Genomic DNA, 22773 nt, shown 5'->3' on the forward strand with positions numbered 1-22773 from the left:
GTTCTTGTTCTGAGAAATGAAGGCTATTCCATGCGAGAAATTGCCAAGAAACGGAAGATCTCGTACAACGCTGTGTACTACTCCCTTCACAGAACAGCGCAAATTGGCTCTAACCAGAATAGAAAGAGGAGTGGGAGGCCCCGGTGCACAACTGAGCAAGAGGACAAATACATTAGAGTGTCTAGTTTGAGAAACAGACGCCTCACAGGTCCTCAACTGGCTGCTTCATTAAATAGTACCCGCAAAACACCAGTCTCAACGTCAACAGTGAAGAGGCGACTCCGGGATGCTGACCTTCTAGGCAGAGTTGCAAAGAAAAAGCCATATCTCAGACTGCCCATCTTAATCTTTTCTTTTTATTGGCCAGTCTGAGATATGGCTTTTTCTTTGTAACTCTGCCTAGAAGGTCAGCATCCCGGAGTCGCCTCTTCACTGTTGACGTTGAGACTGGTGTTTTGCGGAGATATTCCATTAAAAATCAGCCATTTCCAGCTACAATAGCCATTTACAACATTAACAATGTCTACACTGTATTTCTGATCAATTTGATGTTATTTGAATGGACAAAAAAATTGCTTTTCTTTCGAAAACAAGGACATTTCTAAGTGACCCCAAACTTTTGAACGGTAGTGTATATCCATGAGTCTGGGGGAGAACATATAGCCCTTGATGATGCTGTTGGTTCTTTGATTGTGCACCTGTTGGGGCAGCGAGAGCATGCTCCTCAAACAGTGGTTGATGCGTGGAGTGAAATAAGTGTTCTACAATTTTTTTCTCAGCTGCTCATATTAAGCACATGCTCCGCTATAAAAACCGAAGTAGCCTACAAAATGGACCAGTGGGAAAGTGCGTGGCCTCCATTCGCTATTCGAGTGCATACAGATGGCATGTCTTGTTCCTGCCCATTTGATAATGGGCCATTCTAAATCTAAACTAATTTGACCTATTAGTAAAGATGAGATTAAATTGAGAATAGTCTGATGGGTGAAAATATGATCACTTGATGAGAGAGCTGTGCAGCCTGAGGCAAGGAACATAGCGCAGGCTTTTTTTGCGACTTTCTCAAATCATCAATAGCCTATAGTCGCACCATGCCGCCCATATATGTTTTGATTTCTAAGACATTCTAAGGTTTGTATCATTCACAACTAAAGTTTCCAAATAACTCTAAATCTAGCATATAGGACATGTTTCAAATGATCACTTTTGCGCTCAACATAGCCACTTCATATGCGCAGTCGCTCCGTAATGGGAAAAATATCCTTTCTATTTCATTCAGCTATATTCAATTATATTATTCTTAATATAAAATCATATAAAATAAAATAATGGCACAGGATTTATAAGCATATCTTGTCAGCTAAATGAACAACCCTACAGCCTATGACATGGAGCATAGCTAGATAACATAGGCCTACAGTAGGCCAACTCATATTCTGTTCTTCTGAAATACATTTTCTTCATATCATAATGTTTCTTTAGACCTGACTAAAATAAATAATGGATATATTGTGATGGTGTATATTAAATTGATTTATTATATTTTTTAAATGTATATGTTCCAAAGGCACACATCAGCGGCTTGTTTGAGTGGAGGCCTGGAGATGCTAAACGTGTTAATTAATGGTCAATTAACCTGAGACCGCAGTCTTTTGCATGACAATAACCGGCTGACAAAATTTCATGCCCGCCACAGCCCTAATCTACAGTAACAGCTATTAGCATCCTTGTTGGTTTGGTTGTGTTTCTTTATCACATGCAACATGAATCAAGTGTGACCTCCATTAGAACAAATACAACAACTATTCTCATGTTAGTTTTATTATGAAACAACTTACGTAAATCCATTATTTTGTCAAGCACTGCCATATTAATACACAATTTCAGAGGAGTTATGGAAATCCCATAAGGGCTTTCTTGGCACACGATGGGATGTGTGTGTGTGTGTGTGTGTGTGTATGTGTGTATGTAGGCCAACCTCATACACATGACCCACACACACACATATTGCACACACAACAATAGTTATCAGTCATTGTGTGCATGCCATGTCTTGACTTGATGCAAAGCTTAGCAAATGCAACTCCTCTCCATTCACATTCTGTATGTCCTGTCTTTTTTTCAACATTATATTTATTTAGTTTTTTGTTTTCTTTTTACAATAATCAGATAAAGAGGTACAGTCTCATCTCCTTTCTAAGACCATACAACTACAACAACGATGGAAACAATAGCCACCATTTTCCATCGTCCAGCAGCATGCATATTTTAGTAACAATAACCCTGTAGCCTAGGCCAGGAAAATATGGCCTAAAATATTTCAGCAGTCACAGTGACCTAACCGGTAGTGCTCCAGACTTGGATGCTCTGGCGTGCATCTAGCAGCATTTACCCCTCTCTGATGTAACAAGAGTTCCCCAGGGACAGCCAGTGACGGCAGCAGATGTTAGCAGTTGAAGACAAATTAAAGAGAGGGAGACGGACAGAGAGAGACAGATACAGGAAAGGAGAGAGATAGAGAGAAAGAGAACGAGACAGAAAGTAAGAGAAAGGGAAAAAGAGATGAATACATAGAAAGAGAGAGTGAGAGATGGAGGGAGAGAGAGAGACAGAGAGACAGAGAGAGAGAGAGAGAGAGAGAGAGAGAGAGAGAGAGAGAGAGAGAGAGAGAGAGAGAGAGAGAGAGCGGGAGAGAGAGAGAGAGAGAGAGAGAGAGAGAGAGAGAGAGAGAGAGAAAGGAAAAGACAGGAAGACATTGCAAAGAGAGGCTAAGATACAAAAACAGGGTGAGATGGATCAAAGAAAACCAGCAAGAGAGAGATACTGTAGTTAGCAGTAATATTGAGTTGTGAAAGACGGTAGTAGAAGTATGACAGACTCAGTGCTATCACCTTCTCTCTCGCGCTCTCTCTCTCTTCATCCATTTGTCATAGCTGTCTCCAGTAGTGCTTAGATCACACGCTGTCGCTCCTGTGGAGGAGAAAGCGCTTTCATTTCCCTGCGAAGCGATGGCGTGTCAGTCTGTCTGTCTGCCGGTGCGTTCCTCAGACGTACTGCGCTGTCACACCGCTGGAACTGTGACAGCACACACAGATGTGGCATTAGAGGTCTACTGCCTCACTGTCACACACACAGACACATCCCTCTGAAGCTGTCACTGAGATACACTGAGCTCCCACTCTGTCGCTGTGTGACTGGGTTTCTCTGTTACTCTGCTTGTTTGTTTCAGTTCTACCGTTTGAGTTCTTACCATCCCTGTTCTGACTAACCAGTTCCTCTACTGACATTCCCTTTTGAGTAGATAACAATTATGAAATGAGAGATTCTGCTCAGTATACCTTGACCTCCACACAGATTTGGATTGTTGTTCTTATGTTAAGCTGCTTGTCATTCATTACGAGGTCAGTGAATTCAGTTCAGAGATTATCTTAGTATTTGCTCTGTCTAGAGTATAATTCAGTATAATGTCTTACTGTTTTATATTTACTCAAAATGAAAACAAAACACTCCTATTTCTATGGATCAGAAAACCATGATGGATAAAGGGATGTACCAATCCCAGATTGCCCCTTTAACTGGCATCCTTCATGTGTGTTGAGTGCAAACTGGGGCTCACAGTTAGAATAACTCATTTCATAGTTTTCCAAGTTCCTTTCAGTTCTATTAAATGGTCTAGTGTGTTTTGCTTTTCCCCCTTGGATGTAGTGTGTAATGTTGAGTGTGTGGGCCCTGGTCAAAAGTAGTGCACTATGTAGGGGATAGGGTGCCATTTGGGATGTAACCTGTGTATAATAATCTCCCTGGATGTGAAGCTGATGGGTGGTTTTCTCTCGTTGGGCAGACGGAACACATTCCTCCATACGACGTTGTGCCTTCCATGCGACCTGTGGTCCTGGTTGGACCGTCACTGAAGGGCTATGAGGTAACAGCATTTTTATTTTAAGGGATTGTTATAAGTTGTTATAAAGTTGTTGTAAGGGGTTATAACTGACACAACCACTACTACACTCACTATTAGTATATTATATTTAGATCACTACTTGTTAAGGTTGCCAAATCCGGTTACTTTCCCCAAATTCCCAGGTTTCCCAGAAATCCTGGTTGGAGGATTCTGGATTTCCTGCTTATTCTCTCCTGATTCAGGGAATCTTCCAAATGGGATTTCTGGAAAACCTGGACATTTGGGGAAAATTACCAGAATTTTGCAAACCTACTACTGGTACTAGCACCACTACTACACTCACTGATACGTTCTGTTTACACTAATTCTACTACTTGTTCTCATTGTGGACACATGGATACACCGACAGAGCTGAGCTTTGTCTCTGTGGTTAATGGGAGGCAGAAAGGGGAGGGTCCTCTGGAACCTGGTGAGAACAGGACACACTAAGCTGAGGAGGATCACAGTTGTTTACAAGAGAAAGGATGAAGTGCTATCAGTCAATTCTGAAACAACAGTCTGAGCTGTGGGGATCCCTCTCTCACCAACAGAGAGCTTGCTTCAATACACCCACCCACCCACCCACCCATGCAAACACACACACACACACACACACACACACACACACAGAGAGCCTGTTTTCAAAATGATGGTAGTTCCTTAAATGTTCACTATGTTTTTATTACCCCATTTGCTTGCAGGTGACAGATATGATGCAAAAAGCACTGTTTGACTTTTTGAAACACCGATTTGAAGGGAGGTACGTGCTTTTCTTCCTTCCTTCCCTCTCTCTTTCTCTCTCTCTGTATCCCTGTTCAGTCTGCTCTGCCTGAGTCCTATAGGCTGGTATTTAGTCATCCCGGGAGGTTTTGCCGAGGGAGTGTATAACAAGTTTGTTTGGCCTGGAGATGTGTGCTAGCTGTTGCTTTAAATAGGCCCTCTCCATGTCCTTAATAGGCCATAGTGGGCCCTAGTGCAGCGCAGGGTTCTCCTCAGCTCCTCTCCTCTCCATGCACCAGTCCCTGCCTGGGCTGCCTGGCCAGTCTCCCATCCACAGTAAAGCAATTATGTTACAAAACTCATACTGTACTCATACTGTAAACCGTTTTATATTATTCTCAAAGTGCAAACCTTTTGATCATTAACAAGATGTTTTACATACAGTGAGGGAAAAAAGTATTTGATCCCCTGCTGATTTTGTACGTTTGCCCACTGACAAAGAAATGATCAGTCTATAATTTTAATGGTAGGTTTATTTGAACAGTGAGAGACAGAATTACAACAAAAAAATCCAGAAAAACGCATGTCAAAAATGTTATAAATTGATTTGCATTTTAATGAGGGAAATAAGTATTTGACCCCCTCTCAATCAGAATGATTTCTGGCTCCCAGGTGTCTTTTATACGGGTAACGAGCTGAGATTAGGAGCACACTCTTAAAGGGAGTGCTCCTAATCTCCGTTTGTTACCTATATAAAAGACAGCTGTCCACAGAAGCAATCAATCAATCAGATTCCAAATTTTCCACCATGGCCAAGACCAAAGAGCTCTCCAAGGATGTCAGGGACAAGATTGTAGACCTACACAAGGCTGGAATGGGCTACAAGACCATCGCCAAGCAGCTTGGTGAGAAGGTGACAACAGTTGGTGTGATTATTCGCAAATGGAAGAAACACAAAAGACCTGTCAATCTCCCTCGGCCTGGGGCTCCATGCAAGATCTCACCTCGTGGAGTTGCAATGATCATGAGAACGGTGAGGAATCAGCCCAGAACTACACGGGAGGATCTTGTCAATGATCTCAAGGCAGCTGGGACCATAGTCACCAAGAAAACAATTGGTAACACACTACGCCGTGAAGGACTGAAATCCTGCAGCGCCCGCAAGGTCCCCCTGCTCAAGAAAGCACATATATACATGCCCGTCTGAAGTTTGCCAATGAACATCTGAATGATTCAGAGGAGAACTGGGTGAACGTGTTGTGGTCAGATGAGACCAAAATCGAGCTCTTTGGCATCAACTCAACTCGCCGTGTTTGGAGGAGGAGGAATGCTGCCTATGACCCCAAGAACACCTCCCCACCGTCAAACATGGAGGTGGAAACATTATGCTTTGGGGGTGTTTTTCTGCTAAGGGGACAGGACAACTTCACCGCATCAAAGGGACGATGGACGGGGCCCCTACCGTCAAATCTTGGGTGAGAACCTCCTTCCCTCAGCCAGGGCATTGAAAATGGGTCGTGGATGGGTATTCCAGCATGACAATGACACAAAACACACGGCCAAGGCAACATAGGAGTGGCTCAAGAAGAAGCACATTAAGGTCCTGGAGTGGCCTAGCCAGTCTCCAGACCTTAATCCCATAGAAAATCTGTGGAGGGAGCTGAAGGTTCGAGTTGCCAAATGTCAGGCTCAAAACCTTAATGACTTGGAGAAGATCTGCAAAGAGGTGTGGGACAAAATCCCTCCTGAGATGTGTGCAAACCTGGTGGCCAACTACAAGAAATGTCTGACCTCTGTGATTCTGTGATTGCCAACAAGGTTTTTGCCACAAAGTACTAAGTCATGTTTTGCAGAGGGGTCAAATACTTATTTCCCTCATTAAAATGCAAATCAATTTATAACATTTTTGACATGCGTTTTTCTGGATTTTTTTGTTGTTATTCTGTCTCTCACTGTTCAAATAAACCTACCATAAAAATTATAGACTGATCATTTCTTTGTCAGTGGGCAAACGTACAAAATCAGCAGGGGATCAAATACCTTTTGCCCTCACTGTATGGTATTCGAGTATAAGCATACTCACACCATCTCTGTCCTCTTCTACTAAATATTCCTTAGAAATCACAACTCTCCCCTCTTCATATGGTGATTTTGTTGCTATCCCCTTTTTCTTTTGAATACAGTGCATTTTCCAAGTGTTAAATTTTTTATTGATAGTGATCATGAATCAAGGCTATTTCATTCAGAAATCAGAGCACGCTCTATTCTCTCTGTGACCAGTTATTTTCTCTCTGCCTTCCTATCAGAATATCAATCACTCGTGTCACGGCAGACATCTCTCTTGCCAAACGCTCCGTCCTCAACAACCCTAGTAAACACGCCATCATCGAGCGCTCCAACACACGCTCCAACCTTGGTAAGTTCTGGAAGTATGAGACCTCTGTGTTCCTCTAGTGCCCTTTGTATTTAGAGACTAATTGCATAGAGAAAAGGGAAGGAGTGAAAGATTAAACAGTCTTCTCATGTGTCCCAAATGGCACCCTATTCCCTATACAGTATACACTCTTAGAATAAAAGGTGCTTTCTAGAACCTAAAAGGGTTGTTCGTCGTCCCCATAGGAGAACCCTTTTGATTCCAAGTAGAACTGTTTTGGGGTCCATGTAGAACCCTTTTCCACTGAAGGTTCTACATGGAACCTAAAATTGTTCTACCTGGAACCAAAAAGGGTTTTACCTGGAACCAAAAAGGGTTCTCCTATGGGGACAGCCGAAGAACCCTTTGGAACCCTTTTTACTAAGTGTAGTGCATTACTTTTGACCAGGGGACATATTTCTCTAGTCAAAAGTAGTGCACTATATAGGGAATAGGATGCCATTTGGAACAAAGCCTTGAATTTGGTTAAAATGCAGACCTACAGATGTTGGAAGGGGACGATTGACCTCTCTGGGGATGTGATTAAAAAGGTTTGTGTTTGGAACGAAAGATAGGGAAAGAGAGGAGAAACCAGAAGCCTGCTGCCAGATAACACAGTCAAGAACCCAGCAGATTTTACCAGGCTTGATTAACAAGCTGAGATTAGAATTAAACAGATTCCTCAGCTATGACCTCACGGGGGTGGCCGGGGAGCCAACGGAACTATGGAAGCCACAGTACTAATCTTTGTATGGGATCACCGACATGAGCAACGGTGCTCTGTAACGTTACTCCTGGGATGTGTCCCAAATGGAATCCTATTCCCTATTTAGTGCACTACTTTTCTGATGTGCCGGTTGCTCTGGTAGCGATGTCCCGGGATAAACCCCTTTCTGTGGAGCCTCAGACGGAGCGTGGAGGGAAGCCAGTAGCACCTCCTTCCGCCTACCACCACTTCCCCACTCATCTTTAAAGATACTTTAAGACTGGGTCACACTTCAAGCACTGCACAACTCTGTACAATCTCTGTGCTCCACTTTTGACGAGAAGCTCTTTAACTGGAAGCCAATGCAACTGTATAATTATTGAATCACTTCAGGGACACAAGTGTTGACAGTGCATTGAACCCTAACTCTGTCTTGATGGCAATAGATATGAAGACTTGCTATATTTTCTGAAAATGACAATTTATCCCAATGTTGCTGAAGTTATTTCAGGAATCTCTTACAAGCAGACCCATTACTTGAGTTAAGTATTTATGTAATTGAGTTTGTGTGTAAAAAGAAATATTATACAGCCTATGTTGCATTCCAGTCACAGCTGTTAGTTCCTGTTTGATTTCAGCCTCGATATCATCAAAACTCAGTGTTTTCAATAGGAAGCATCTGATATGAAAAACATCATCATAAAATGCGTCCCCAATGGAAACCTATTATTCCCTTTATAGTGAACTACTTTTGACCATGACCCATAGGACTCTGGGCTTGCGAAAGTATTCACCCCCCTTGGCATTTTTTCCTATTTTGTTGCCTTACAACCTTGAATTCAAATAGATTTTTGGGGGGTTTGTATCATTTGATTTACACAACATGCCTACCACTTTGAAGATGCAAAATATTTTTTATCGTGAAACAAACAAGAAATAAGACATAAAAACAGAAAACTTGAGCACGCATAACTATTCCCCCCCAATACTTTGTAGAGCCACCTTTTGCAGCAATTACAGCTGCAAGTCTCTTGGGGTATGTCTCTACAAGCTTGGCACTTCTAGCCACTGGGATATTTGTCCATTCTTCAAGGTAAAACTGCTCCAGCTCATTCAAGTTGGGTGGGTTCCGCTGGTGTACAGCAATCTTCAAGTCATACCACAGATTCTCAATTGGATTGAAGTCTGGGCTTTGACTAGGCCATTCCAAGACATTTAAATGTTTCCCCATAAACCACTCGAGTGTTGCTTTAGCAGTATGTTTAGGGTCATTGTCCTGCTGGAAGGTGAACCTCCGTCCCAGTCTCAAATCTCTGGAAGACTGAAACAGGTTTCCCTCAAGAATTTCCCTGTATTTAGCGCCATCCATCATTCCTTCAATTCTGACCAGTTTCCCAGTCCCTGCCGATGAAAAACATCCCCACAGCATGATGCTGCCACCACCATGCTTCACTGTGGGGATGGTGTTCTCGGAGTGATGAGAGTTGTTGAGTTTGCGCCAGACATAGCATTTTCCTTGATGGAAAAAAAGCTCAATTTTAGTCTCATCTGACCAGAGTACCCTCTTCCATATGTTTGGGTAGTCTCCCACATGGCTTTTGGCGAACACCAAACGTGTTTGCTTATTTCTTTCTTTAAGCAATGGCTTTTTTCTGGCCACTCTTCCGTAAAGCCCAGCTCTGTGGAGTGTACGGCATGAAGTGGTCCTATGGACAGATACTCCAATCTCCGTTGTGGAGCTTTGCAGCTCCTTCAGGGTTATCTTTGATCTCTTTGTTGCCTCTCTGATTAATGCCCTCCTTGCCTGGTCCGTGAGTTTTGGTGGGCGGCACTTTCTTGGCAGGTTTGTTTGTGGTGCCATATTCTTTCCATTTTTTATAAAGGATTTAATGGTGCTCCGTGGGTTGTTCAAAGTTTCTGATATTTTTTTATAACCCAACCCTGATCTGTACTTCTCCACAACTTTGTCCCTGACCTGCTTGGAGAGCTCCTTGTTCTTCATGGTGCCGCTTGCTTGGTGGTGCCCCTTGCTTAGTGGTGTTGCAGACTCCGGGGCCTTTCAGAACAATTGTATAGATACTGAGATCATGTGACAGATCATGTGACACTTAGATTGCACACAGGTGGACTTTATTTAACTAATTATGTGACTTCTGAAGGTAATTGGTTGCACCAGATATTATTTAGGGGCTTCATAGCAATGGGGGTGAATACATATGCACACACCACTTTTCCGTTATTTATTTTTTAGAATTTTTTGAAACAAGTAATTTGTTTCATTTCACTTCACCAATTTGGACTATTTTGTGTATGTCCATTACTTGAAATCCAAATAAAAATCTGTTTAAATTACAGGTTGTAATGCAACAAAATAGGAAAAACGCCAAGGGGGATGAATACTTTTGCAAGGCACTGTAGGGAATAGGATGCCATTTGGAAAGAAGCCTTGCAGTTGGTTATAATGCAGACCTACAGATGTTCGAAGGGGACGATTGATTAAAAAGGTTTGGGTTTGGAACAAAATATAGGGAAAGAGAGGAGAAACCAGAAGCCTGCTGCCAGATAACACAGTCAAGAACCCAGCAGATTTTACCAGGCTTGATTAACAAGATGCGATTAGAATGAAACAGATTCCTCAGCTATGACCTCACGGGGGTGGCCGTAGAGCCAACGGAACTATGGAAGCCACAGTACTAATCTTTTATATGGGATCACCGACATGAGCAACGGTGCTCTGTAACGTTACTCCTGGGATGTGTCCCAAATGGAATCCTATTTCCTATTTAGTGCACTACTTTTCTGACGTGCCGGTTGCTCTGGTAACGATGTCCCGGGATAAACCCCTTTCTGTGGAGCCTCAGACGGAGCGTGGAAGGAAGCCAGTAGCACCTCCCTCCGCCTACCACCACTTCCCCACTAATTTTTAAAGATACTTTAAGATTGGGTCACACTTAAAGCACTGCACAACTCTGTACAATCTCTGTGCTCCACTTTTGATGAGAAGCTCTTTAACTGGAAGCCAATGCAACTGTATAATTATTGAATCACTTCAGGGACACAAGTGTTGACAGTGTTCTGAACCCTAACTCTGTCTTGATGCAATAGATATGAAGACTTGCCATATTTTCTGAAAACTGCAATTTATCCCAATGTTGTTGAAGTTATTTCAGGAATCTCTTACAAGCAGACCCATTACTTGAGTTAAGTATTTATGTAATTGAGTTTGTGTGTAAAAATTAATATTATACAGCCTATGTTGCATTCCAGTCACAGCTGTTAGTTCCTGTTTGATTTCAGCCTCGATATCATCAAAACTCAGTGTTTTCAATAGGAAGCGTCTGATATCAAAAACATCATCATAAAATGTGTCCCCAATGGCACCCTATTATTCTCTTTATAGTGCACTACTTTTGACCATGACCCATAGAACTCTGGTCAAAAGTAGTGTACTATATAGGGAATAGAGAGCGATTTGGGATGCATCCATAATGTATTATAATCACCAGACACATCTGGACTCTCAGCTCAATTTCCGGCAACAACTGAATAGGGCAAGCGGTGGGTGTACTGTATCTGGGTGTGTCTTAGTCATGGGCAGCAGTGGATGTTCAAACAAGTTTGTTTGAGCTTCTAATGAAATGTAATGAAGTGAAGTGTTGCTTGAGGGAGATTTCCTAGACTGTTTGTGGTTTATGTTTATGACATAACTGTGTCTATCTGGGGAAAAGTGCGTTAGCTAATACGTGTTCTCTCATGTTAAATGGGTTACTTCCGTATTTCCACATTATCCTATAGTATAGCCATTAAGTTTTGATAATCTCTCCTTCTCTCGCAGCTGCTTAACTGAAGGGCAGAATGAAAGCGGATTTATGGTTTGACTCTCGTTCTCGCTCCCTCACTCTCTCTCTGTCTCTGTCTCTCCAACCCTACTGCTCTCCCTCTCGTTCTCTATTAGTAGCTGAAGTGCAAAGTGAGATAGAGCGTATCTTTGAGCTGGCCCGGACCTTGCAGCTGGTGGTTCTGGACGCAGACACCATCAACCACCCGGCCCAACTGGGAAAGACCTCCCTGGCCCCTATCATCGTCTACGTCAAGATCTCCTCTCCTAAGGTGAGACCAAGCAAGGCAAACAAGTGGTAACTTATATCTAGTCTGGTTCTCTTTCAGTCAGTCAACTTCGGTACACGGGAGGCTACTCGAAGAGAGAGGGCAGCCAGGTTCAGTGGTATCCCCCGCCGCCTGTGTCTGCCTCGGTCAAGCACTGGCTTCCTCTCTTCCCAGACTTCTTAATGAAGGGTCCGGTCCCACCTCAGTGATCCAGTTCTACGTGGACTTTCAAGACCGGGCTAGCTAAATGAGCGTTGCATAGCATGCTAAGCAGGTTGGCTAACTTGCCGAGGCGAGCCAGCTATAATAGCTATTACTGACTCCCTACTGTGGTGTTGCTGGGGTAGCTCTCTTGTTTAGTATACAGTGGGGAGAACAAGTATTTGATACACTGCCGATTTTGCAGGTTTTCCTACTTACAAAGCATGTAGAGGTCTGTAATTTGTATCATAGGTACACTTCAACTGTGAGAGACGGAATCTAAAACAAAAATCCAGAAAATCACATTGTATGATTTTTAAGTAATTAATTAGCATTTTATTGCATGACATAACCTTTAGGAAAACCTTGCCACATAAACACACAGCCAAGTTCCACAGTTTGGACTGGTGTTAAAAGTGTTGCCTCCCGAATGTGAGTTCAATGAAAAGTGTTCCTTCTCCATGTTCAGACACACGGTTGTCAGGAGTGGTGGAAATAGAAGAAGAACCAATCTCTCACAGTCCACAAGGTGGTGTCCCGCCCCTTCAGATGGCACTTCACGGGAGTCTCGTTGTCTGCTCCGACCAATGGTGCGCATGTGCAGTGTCACCCTGGATCATGCTAACAGTGACTTTAAGATACAGGCTACAATTTGTTGTGCATTCCCCACGCTTCTGCAGCATCATCACATCGACTGTTCCAAAGGCCTCAGTGCCCTTTTCGAGGGAGAAAATATCCTCCCGTCTCCAGAAGCAGGCAATCTGAGTGGTTCCTATGTCGAAGATCCGGGACTGCTAGTATAGCTGGTATTCCTGGTTACGAAAACGGACGGGACTTTGCATCCTATTCTAGAACTACGTGCCCTCAGCAAGCACCTCAGAGTCTACAAACTAAGAATGCTCACGAGCCGATGGCTATTACATCGATTGGCTGGTGGCAGAGTATGTGAGCGGAGTTGAGTGGTCGGAAATCCCGCTTGCGCACCACTCAGGCGCTCCACGTCTTTTCCAACCGCTCCGCTAATAACTGCTCCTCGCAGGGAAAACAACTGCCGCTCCAAATTCGCTCCATTCATTAAAATCACCATTTAACCAACACCCATCTATTTTTGTGACCACCTGGACCTACCATTTGGTTTTGATGTATTGAAATATGATTTGAATGAAAAGTATTTTCATAAAAACATGAAAAGGTGACTGTAAGAAGCACTCATCATTTGAAATAGGCTACATTAAATTACATTACATTGAAAGGCATATAAACACTCTAAATTGGTCAGGAGCCAGATAGGTAGCCTAAGAAGAAACTAAAATGTATTATTTAGGCTATATTATAAGCCTATTATTTCAATTATTTCAAGGTTATAGCCTACAAAGAAATACATTGTGAAGCATTTGCGAGTGCAACACACTAGGTTGGCAGGGACATTAAGCGCTCATCATTTAAACAACATTTTGTTGCATTAAATCATTATAGTCAATAAATTGCGCATATAGGCTGTGACTTAAATACAAATGAAACAAAAATACCTTATTAGGCTCAGTCTACGGTGCCTTTGAATTCATTTTTACAAACACGAGTTTGGCCAGAATCTGGCATCAGGCTCATGCGAGGGTGCCTGGAGAGCAGGCCAGCAGCAGAGAATACCCTCTCCGCGCTTGCAGAGCCACTGGGAATGCTAAACACCTTTCAGGCCACTCTTGCCAGGCTGGGCAGGGATGCAGAGTTGTTTTTAAAAATGTTTATAGGTAGGCCTAAAGGTTTTTAGGCAAAATAACCCTATCAAAACGTAAAGCTCCTTGAAAGAGGTAATATGTCAGGCCTATTGGGCCAAAATAAATTATAGCCTATTGTATAGATAATATAACATCACCACACTCCCTCTCTTGCTCTTGGTCCTCCTCATCTTTGTAAGACACCTTGATTTTGAGCGTGTTTTATCATTTTCTTTATGAAAACATTTAGCGAACTCCATGACAGTAGCTAAAGCAAGGGGATATAGAAGCACACAAATAGCCTACAAATGCATGCTGGGCCGGGCATGCCCTGAGCTCGTGAAGTGAGCGGTACTGGAGTGAAATTGGAGGGGGTGAGAAGGGTGACGCTCCAGCCTTTGGGAAACTTGCTTCACGCTCCAGTCAAATTGAGCATGCGCCACTCCAGCGTCGCTCACATACTCTGGCTGGTGGCGGCGGAGTCAAGGGGGCAAGCAGTGTTACACACATCCAGCGCATTCCGTTTCTAGGTCTCAAGCTACTCACTCGCGTATCACACTTTTCTATTAACACGGAGGGTGTCCGGGTTCCGGCTCTGCTTAGCCAAGTTTCGTCTGGGTCACACAGTGCGTTTTCACCAGTCCTTATGCTTACTGGGGATGATGGCTTCTGTGATGGAAGTCGTTCCCGTGGGGTTATTGTTAATACGGACCTTTCAGCGCTGAGTGCTAGCTACTCACCTGGACGCATTTCTCAGCCTAAGCCGGTCGCTTCGGGTATCCCTGTCAAGCCTACGGGCCATGGCCCAGTGGTGGGACCCTCTGCTATTGTCAGGGGGCACCCAAGGGCTGAGTTGTATCCCGCAAGGGATCATGACAAACGCATCCCCCGAGGGTGGGGTGCGCTGTACGAAGGCAACTCGATTTGGGGGTTATGGATACTGGTGCAGAGCGCACTGCATGTCGATTACCTGGAGTATCTGGCGCTCAGGCGCTTTCCCCTGTTCTTGTCAGGCTGGCTTGTGCTGGTCAGAACCGACAATATGTCAGTGGTGGCATGCATCAACAGATTGGGAGAGACCGTCTCTCTCCCTCCTAACCTTCGCTCGATCCCTATTGCTGGGGAGCAGTGTGCACATGCTTTCGCTTTAGGCGACGCATGTCCCCGGTTGCCTCAACTCAACTCGGGTGCAGATCTTTTATCCAGGTGGGACCCTCTCTCTCAGGAGTAGATGCTCTCCCAGGTATGGGACATTTTTGGCAGGGCCGACGTAGATCTTTACGCATTTACGCACGTAGGTCTTTACGCATATATCTTTACGACGTAGATCTTTACGCAGTGTCATCTATTTTTCTCAATGAGGGACCCAAGTGCCCCGTTGGGAACAGACGCACCAGTGGCCTTGGACCCTCCTTTACGCATTTCCGCCAGAGGCTCTTATTCAGCCCACGGTGGAGTGGGTGTGCCGGGACGGCTTACCATTGATTCTTGTGGCTCCCCAGGCAGCCTTCGTTCGCGGAGATCATTCACCTTTTAGGCGGAGACCCGTGGAAACTCCCGTTAGGCATGGACCTGTTGTCCCAGGTGCACAGGCAGGTTTGGCAAGCGAGGCCCCTGGTGGTTCCTGAAAGGTGTAATTTGTCTCAGAACCTATTCCACCCACATGGGACTTGGCGCTGGCTTTAGAGGCACTGTGTGCAGCCCCCTCTGGAGTCGGTGGATCTGAAGATCCTCTCCTACAAATCCTCCCTGCTCGTGGCTTTGGCCTAGGCTAAAAGTGTTGGGGACCTCCACGCATTATCCCTACAACCTTCCTGTACTCAGTTGGCCCCGGGCGTCCAAATGCGGCCTTCGCCCCAAAAGTCATGGCTATGTCCTACAGGTCCTTAGCTTTTGCGCTATTGGCCTTTTCACCTCCCCCTTTTGCTTCTGAAGAGCAACAGAGGTTACATGTCCTATGTCCGGTGCGAGCTTTACGCACGTACATTAAACGGACCCGGGATATCCGGTTATGTGACCAACCTTTTGTCTGTTTTGCTAATCCAGCTGGCAGCATCTTGGGCGTTGTTTAAAGGGTTGACTATAGGAAATATTTGTGCTGCGGCGAGTTGGGCATCACAACACACTTTTGTGAGGTTTTATAGCTTGGATGTCACTGCTCCCAGTATAGCACACAGCGTGCTTACGCTTGGGACAGGGGAAAGTCACTAGACAGCGCGCCGTGTTCGCAATGCCCAGACTGCCACATCTGGCGGGGTTAGGTTGGGGTGGTCTTCCATGGGCTGTTTCATTTAGTATCCGTTGGGGCGTGATTATATTTCCCAATAGTATGTTGTACCAAAGATGACTGACTGAAAGGGAACGTAACGCTACGATTACAACTACTGTTCCTTGAAGGAGGGAAATTAGGTACAACACCTGTTTGGCTCCGCATCGCCCGCTCCTGGGCTCAGTGAAGAGCAGTATTAAATTGAAGGAATGAATTCAACCCTCACGCTTATCACCTGTGGAAGGTGGGGCTTCCAGTGAGGCGTGGATTTCATTGGCCTTGTCAGGCGTGACTTCATCCGAAGTTGCGAGAGTGCTACTCCCCATACATAGTATGTTGTACCTCGTTTCCCTCCTTCAGGGAACAGTAGTTATAGTCATAACATTATGTTCATTCACAATCCACAATTTCCATTCTACGAATACATGTGGTAGTTTACATGACAGGGTACTAGGGCAGTTTGTATTACATGGTTATTATTCCAATGCTAACCTTTATTTTCTAGTCATGTATTCAACCAACCTTCCATCTCACACACAGTAATAATGTACAGAAGTTTATTATTATTATTATTATTTACTAAGTTGTTCAAACAAGATCATTCCAAGTCTAAGTGATTTATATAATATGTGTAAGTGTGTAAAGGTAGATGCAGGCCAGTAGAGACTGGTCCCCTCCAGACAGTATGAAAGAAGTGAGTGTCAGATTGATGAAGTAAACAGAGCTGAAGTGAAAGTCTCGTCCTGAGACTCTGTGAGAAGTAGTGAAGTAGTCTCCTACTGGTTTATAGATGTCTATGGATGTCCCTGGTGCATTGGGGAGCCAATGGATGTGTCTTGTCACTGCTCATATCGCCTTTTTCTAACTGAATGGCGTCCTGCTCTGGTTTTTAAATATGGCCTTTTTTAAAGCTCCGACTACTCAGCTCGTCTAAATGGGAGAGAGTCAGGTGTGTGAGGAGACTGATTCATCACGATGACCTTCAGTTGTCTGTAAATAACACTCATGATTCAAAGATCAATACAAACGCTGCCATTTGAGTAACATAAAAAGGGAAAGAAGGCATAGCTGAAGATCTGTGAAATACGGCCGCTAAATCAAAGTGTTGTCATTCTAAATCCCATCTCGATGAGATAAACCAAGCCTATCTGACACCTCTCGTCTCCTCTTTTCATCAACTACTGCTGCGAATCAGTAGGATCACAGTTCTACTGTGGTACTGATGTTAGATTGAAGTTTCCACGTTGCTGCTACATTGGAGTTGACTTCGTTACAGTGCTGACGATGCTGTGATGTGATGGAGTTGACTTTGTTAGGGTGTTGGCGATGCTTGCATGTGATGGAGTTGACTTTGTTACGGTATTGACGATGCTTTCATGTGATGGAGTTGACTTCGTTACGGTGTTTATATGCTTTCATATGATGGAGTTGACTTTGTTATGGTGCTGATGGTGTCATGACTCTCATGCCTCTCTCTCATATTTCCCAAAGGTTCTGCAGAGGCTCATCAAGTCCAGAGGGAAGTCCCAGGCCAAGCACCTCAACGTCCAGATGGTTGCTGCAGACAAACTGGCCCAGTGCCCTCCCGTGAGTATAGCCACACCACTGGCCAGAGGTCTCTGCTACCTGGATCACACCCACCACATGCCACAGCTATTACAATCGGGACATTTCATGATACTGTTTCTGTATGCAGATTGAAGATTTGGGTCTCTGTGCATCAAGGCTCTATTGATACCGTAAAGGAGACTATCAAGGGCTGAATCCTAACTTGATAAACTCACTCTGAAGTCTTATGTAAATCATGCATTGATGTTGATAGGAGATTTGCATGGTTTTGAGTTGTGTGCGTATATCACCCATCAGGATTCTGCTGTTATATTAATACTACTGTTGTGGAATGCTTCAGAAAGACTCATATCTCCTGCCAATTCTATTTCAGTCCTTCTGTGATCTTCTCTGATTTTCTTTTAGAATATGAGCCCAAACATTGCAGGATGAAGAAAAATCTGCCCTAATTTAAATCCAATAGCATCGCATCCCTGGTGGTATTTAGCTTTTAAGAGTCTCTCTGATCTGAATATTCTTACCGAATTAATATTTAATGCTATTAAATTGGTTATTATGTCTCTGACACAGTTTTAGTCTGACACTTTCTTAATCCGAGAAGCATGTCAGTTTCTTGTAAAAAAGTATCTGCATAAGTCATTTGGAATCTAGAAAATAAAGTATCTAAGAAAAAGTAGATCCACTCTTATAAAGTTGTTATCTATCCTAGTATCATTGGCCCATACTAAGCTCATACCCGTACTGTTTTGGGCCCATAAAAACACTAACAATACTATTTTCCCCTCCTCTCTCCCTCTGTTTATATCTCTCTCCATCTCCCTCTCTCAGGAGATGTTTGACATCATCCTGGATGAAAACCAACTGGAGGATGCGTGTGAGCACATGGCTGATTACCTGGAGGCCTACTGGAAGAGCACCCACCCCGCCAGCTGCAACCCCCCCAACCCGCTGCTGGCCAAGGTGGCTATGGCCGCCCTGCCCTCCAGCCCCGCTCCTGTCTCCAGCATGCAGGTACAGGTGCTAACCAGGCTCCGGGCCAATGTGGGCGGCCTGCTCCTGAGCCCAGACAGTCAGGAGGACAGGGAGGGCAGGGAGACAAGTAGCTCACTGGCCATGAGCAGTCTGTATCGCCACAGAGTCAGCGCAATGGCACACTGACCACGACAGAGAGAGAGAGAGATGCAGGACAGAGAGAGAGATGCAGGACAGAGAGAGAGAGATGCAGGACAGAGAGAGAGAGAGATGCAGGACAGAGAGAGAGAGATGCAGGACAGAGAGAGAGATGCAGGACAGAGAGAGAGAGAGAGATGCAGGACAGAGAGAGAGAGAGATGCAGGACCGAGAGATACAGTGAGAAGGAAAAGGAAAGAGAGAGGGAGAAGGGAGGGAGTGAGGATGCAATGAGATAGAGAGAAAGTAATAGGAAGAGGCATAGAGAGACAAGGGGTGGCATGACTGATGGTGGGCCTGCTAACCATGACTAAACAAGATCATTAAGCCTTGAAAGTACACCGACAAATCTGGAGCTTGTTTTGAATTGGTTTAACACAGCTGGTTGCTATCCTTTGAAATAATGAATACTTACAGGCAAAGGAATTTTGTCAGTTTGAGAATAATTATCTATTTGAAGTGTCTGTATTTAACGGCAGCGAACAATTAGTTTGGGTCATTTGATTGATTCAGATCAGTTTCATGTGTATTTAAAATGTCCACGTATTTTCTCCATCCCCATGCATTGCTCCACATTGGCCAATGTAAGACTGAAACTCCTAACAATGAAAGTCCTTTTTAAAACTCCTGAAAATGCTGATGAAAATGCATCTGATGAGTGAGGTTAACATGTCTGAGATTGTGGTGAGTGGGAGGGACTCAGTCAAAAGAGCTGTGTGGACTTCAAGTGTTAGTTTTCCATGGGGATTCAGCCTTGGTCCTGGAGACATGGGATGCATCCCACATGGCACCCTATTCCCTATATAGTGCATACTTTTGACCAGGGTCCATAGGGCTCTGGTTAAAAGTAGTGCACCATGTAGGGAATAGGGTGCCATTTGAGATGCACATTTAAAATTAACCAGTGTAAATCAATCAAGTTCAAACTAATATGATTACTTTTTGGGATACTTTTAGTATTCTCCAGGACCACAGTCAACCTTCAATGGTTGATAACTTCATTTCAACCTTTGAGTGTGCAGTGCAGTGCACGTGTGTATTTGAAGTGTGAGTTCGAATTTCATGCATGTGGGTTTGCATGTGTGTGGATTTGACATACTGTATGGAGGTGGTTGGAGTGTGTGTTTGATTTGCATTTGTTTGAGGGCGTGTGTTTGTCTTTGATTTGATTTGTATATGGATACAATGCATTCAAAATCATAGAGGATAACACAAAAAAGTGTTTTACTCTGCATAGGTGTGTTGGTGTATCTAACTGTACTAACGGCCATGTTGTGTGTTGTGTTGCTAACCCCAGGGCAGCGGGACAGAGCAGAAAGAAGGGGACAAGGCAGGACAAGGTGTGGAGAGGAAGGGCTCCAGAGAGGACCATCACCATCACCACCACCACAGCCAGCATCAGAGTCAGGAGCAGCCAGACGGGGAGCTGGATGAGGGGGAGGAGGAGGAGGGGGAGGAGGAGGAGAGGCCCCTGAGGACAGAGTCTTCCAGGAGACCCCAGCACATCCACCACCGCTCCTCCTCTCAGCGGACTGAGCAGCACCACAACAACCACCATCATCATCATCATACTGGTGCCGGTGGTGGCCGGGGCAAGGGCCTCTCTCGGGGGGAGACACAGGACTCAGAGACCCCCGAGAGTCGGGAGAGCAGAGAAAGCAGAGACTCAGCCTACATAGAGCCTCGCACTCACCTCCTGCACCAGGAGGACGAGGAAGAGGAAGAAGAGTTTGGAGAGGAGGAGTATGAGGAGGAGGGGCTGGGAGATGGGGGGCACCCTCAGCAGGGGCGCTACGAGGCTCAGCCTCACCCAAGGGACCACAACCACCATCACCACCACCACCATCACCGCGGTGGCACTGGCGAGGAGGCGGACCATGGTACAACAGGACACCACCGCTCCAAGGAGCGCAACGAGCAGGACCACAACGAGCGCAACAAGCCGCGCGGTCACCAGCACCACCAACGACCGGCCCGCGACCACCACCACCACCAGTACTATGACAGAGACAGGGACCGGGACAGGGAGGGGGAGGTGGCCCCCAAAAAGAGGGGCGACACAGGGGACTGGGCCAGAGACCCCTATATTCACCAGTGACAGCCCAGACCCTAGACCACAAACCCCCTCACACACTGAGACAGTGGTACTGTAGGACTCACCCCCCTCTTTCCCAAACCATTCTGTTGTCCCATCTTGCTGCTACACCCTTAAGCCCCTGCATCCTCCGTTTATGTACGCTTCCTTTGTAAAGCCTGTTGCATCCTTAGCAACGGCAGTATTTTTATTATATATAGATATAGGTATATAAATATATAAATATGTGTATCAATACATAGACATTGTCGTTTATGTGTGGATATGCATGGATCTTCTCAAATATGCATATTTTAAACCTGTGTTTGATAAAGCATGACACAACAGCAGAATTCTCTTCTGTACTGTGCTTTCTGTGACTAGAGTTTTTAAATTGTATTTCTATATATATATATTTTTTTCTTACTGCCACTTGAACAATAATTTGTTCATTCAGACTACTGTTAGCGGTGACTGACTGAGAAGTGGGAAACCAGGTAAGGTTAAATACTAAATATGTGCAATTGTTTTATTTTATTTTAATTAAAATGTTGCTGTTTTCTTCGTTGCTTTTTTTTTTTTTCATTGTTAATGTTCAGTGTTTGGTCCTCTGACGTTGGTTCCTCTGGTGTTGATGCTGCCTTTCCATTGGGGCACACCTTAGTCTTGCCTTACAAGACAAAAGAATAGTGACACGACTTACTGTCTTACATTACAGTACTGTTGTTCTATTTATAAAGGGTTCAGAAACATTTTATAACATTGATACACACTCTGTTCAGCACTTTTAGTAGAACATACTGTAGACTGATTCATATTGTTGGTGTCAGGTGTACAACGATTTGATATTTTAGGGTACAGTTATCGGGTCAAACCAATCCACTCACACACTAGGGGACTTTTATCTATGATGGTATGTCTTTTTAAGTTGGACCCTTTTCTAAGGACAGTTTCATGCACTTAGTACAGTCCAATTAGCTATGAATGTGCATGAGGTACCGACATTTTTTTCCCCTTGAATATTGTGAGAAATGTGCCAATTGTCCACTTTTTATTTTTATGTCTAATTGAAAATCAATCACAACCACTGAATGAAATCAACTGGATGATAAAGGTAAGCCTTTCTGCTCAGCTACGGTGCTCAAGAAAAGTTGTACGCCCCAAGTTATAACCGGAGCCATATATTTTGAAATGTTTTCTCTCTAAAATATATATTTTTAAATATATGGTTATAACCTAGCACAGTTGAGGTTAGGGCCAACTCCTAACTTAGTTCAGGCTGCCCTCTGTAAGGTAAGGGAGTTTAGGGGAATGTGCCCCAAATGGCACCCTATTCCCTATATGGTGCACTACTTTTGACCAGGGTGCACTATGTAGGAAATAACGTGCCATTTGGGATGCACCCTAGGGTATTCTGTCCCTCTGTTTACATTGCCACCAACCAACCAGTACATTACCACCAACCAACCAGTCCCCTAGAACAATTCTCCGTTTTTTATTTTAGCCTAAAATATTATGATAAGGTACAATCCATTTATATGCTACTGTAGTAACACTACACATTTTTAAGAGTGTACATTTGTATGTACATATGTATAAATACAAAATATAAACTTGGCAACAAAGGATTTATGTAGAGGACAAGAAAATCAACTGGTCTTAGATTTATTTGTAATACGTTTCATGAAATGCTGTTACTTACATACCTGTGGTGTCTGTCTGTACTTTGTGTGTCGGCACTGTGCGTGTACGTGCATGTGTGCGTGCCTGTCTGTGTCTAAAAGGAATTGCTTCCTCTGAGAATGACATTCATAGCATACGTTAGTACTCTGACCAGGAATAGCCCGCCAGGACATGGGAGAGATGAGAAGAGACAGAAGTGAAGAAGA

General features: G+C 44.2%; 1 protein-coding gene across 10 annotated transcripts in view; it reads left to right on the forward strand.

Annotated features, from left to right (window-relative positions):
• LOC121569874 (voltage-dependent L-type calcium channel subunit beta-2) overlaps window positions 1-21650 on the forward strand; it is a 145236-nt gene extending 123586 nt beyond the window's left edge. For 6 of the 10 annotated variants that reach the window (XM_041881142.2, XM_041881146.2, XM_041881148.2 and 3 more), the window contains 7 exons: window positions 3842-3922; window positions 4642-4700; window positions 6967-7076; window positions 11735-11889; window positions 17563-17658; window positions 18469-18651; window positions 20108-21650. In XM_041881142.2, coding sequence (XP_041737076.1) covers window positions 3842-3922; window positions 4642-4700; window positions 6967-7076; window positions 11735-11889; window positions 17563-17658; window positions 18469-18651; window positions 20108-20908 — 1485 coding nt within the window. In that variant the 3' untranslated portion in view covers window positions 20909-21650. The remainder of the gene's footprint in view (window positions 1-3841; window positions 3923-4641; window positions 4701-6966; window positions 7077-11734; window positions 11890-17562; window positions 17659-18468; window positions 18652-20107) is intronic. The other 4 variants (XM_041881143.2, XM_041881147.2, XM_041881145.2 and 1 more) reach the window with 1 other exon arrangement.
• The last annotated feature ends 1123 nt before the right edge of the window (window positions 21651-22773 follow it).

This window comes from Coregonus clupeaformis, chromosome 7 (assembly GCF_020615455.1).
Source record: "Coregonus clupeaformis isolate EN_2021a chromosome 7, ASM2061545v1, whole genome shotgun sequence".
Taxonomy (NCBI): domain Eukaryota; kingdom Metazoa; phylum Chordata; class Actinopteri; order Salmoniformes; family Salmonidae; genus Coregonus; species Coregonus clupeaformis.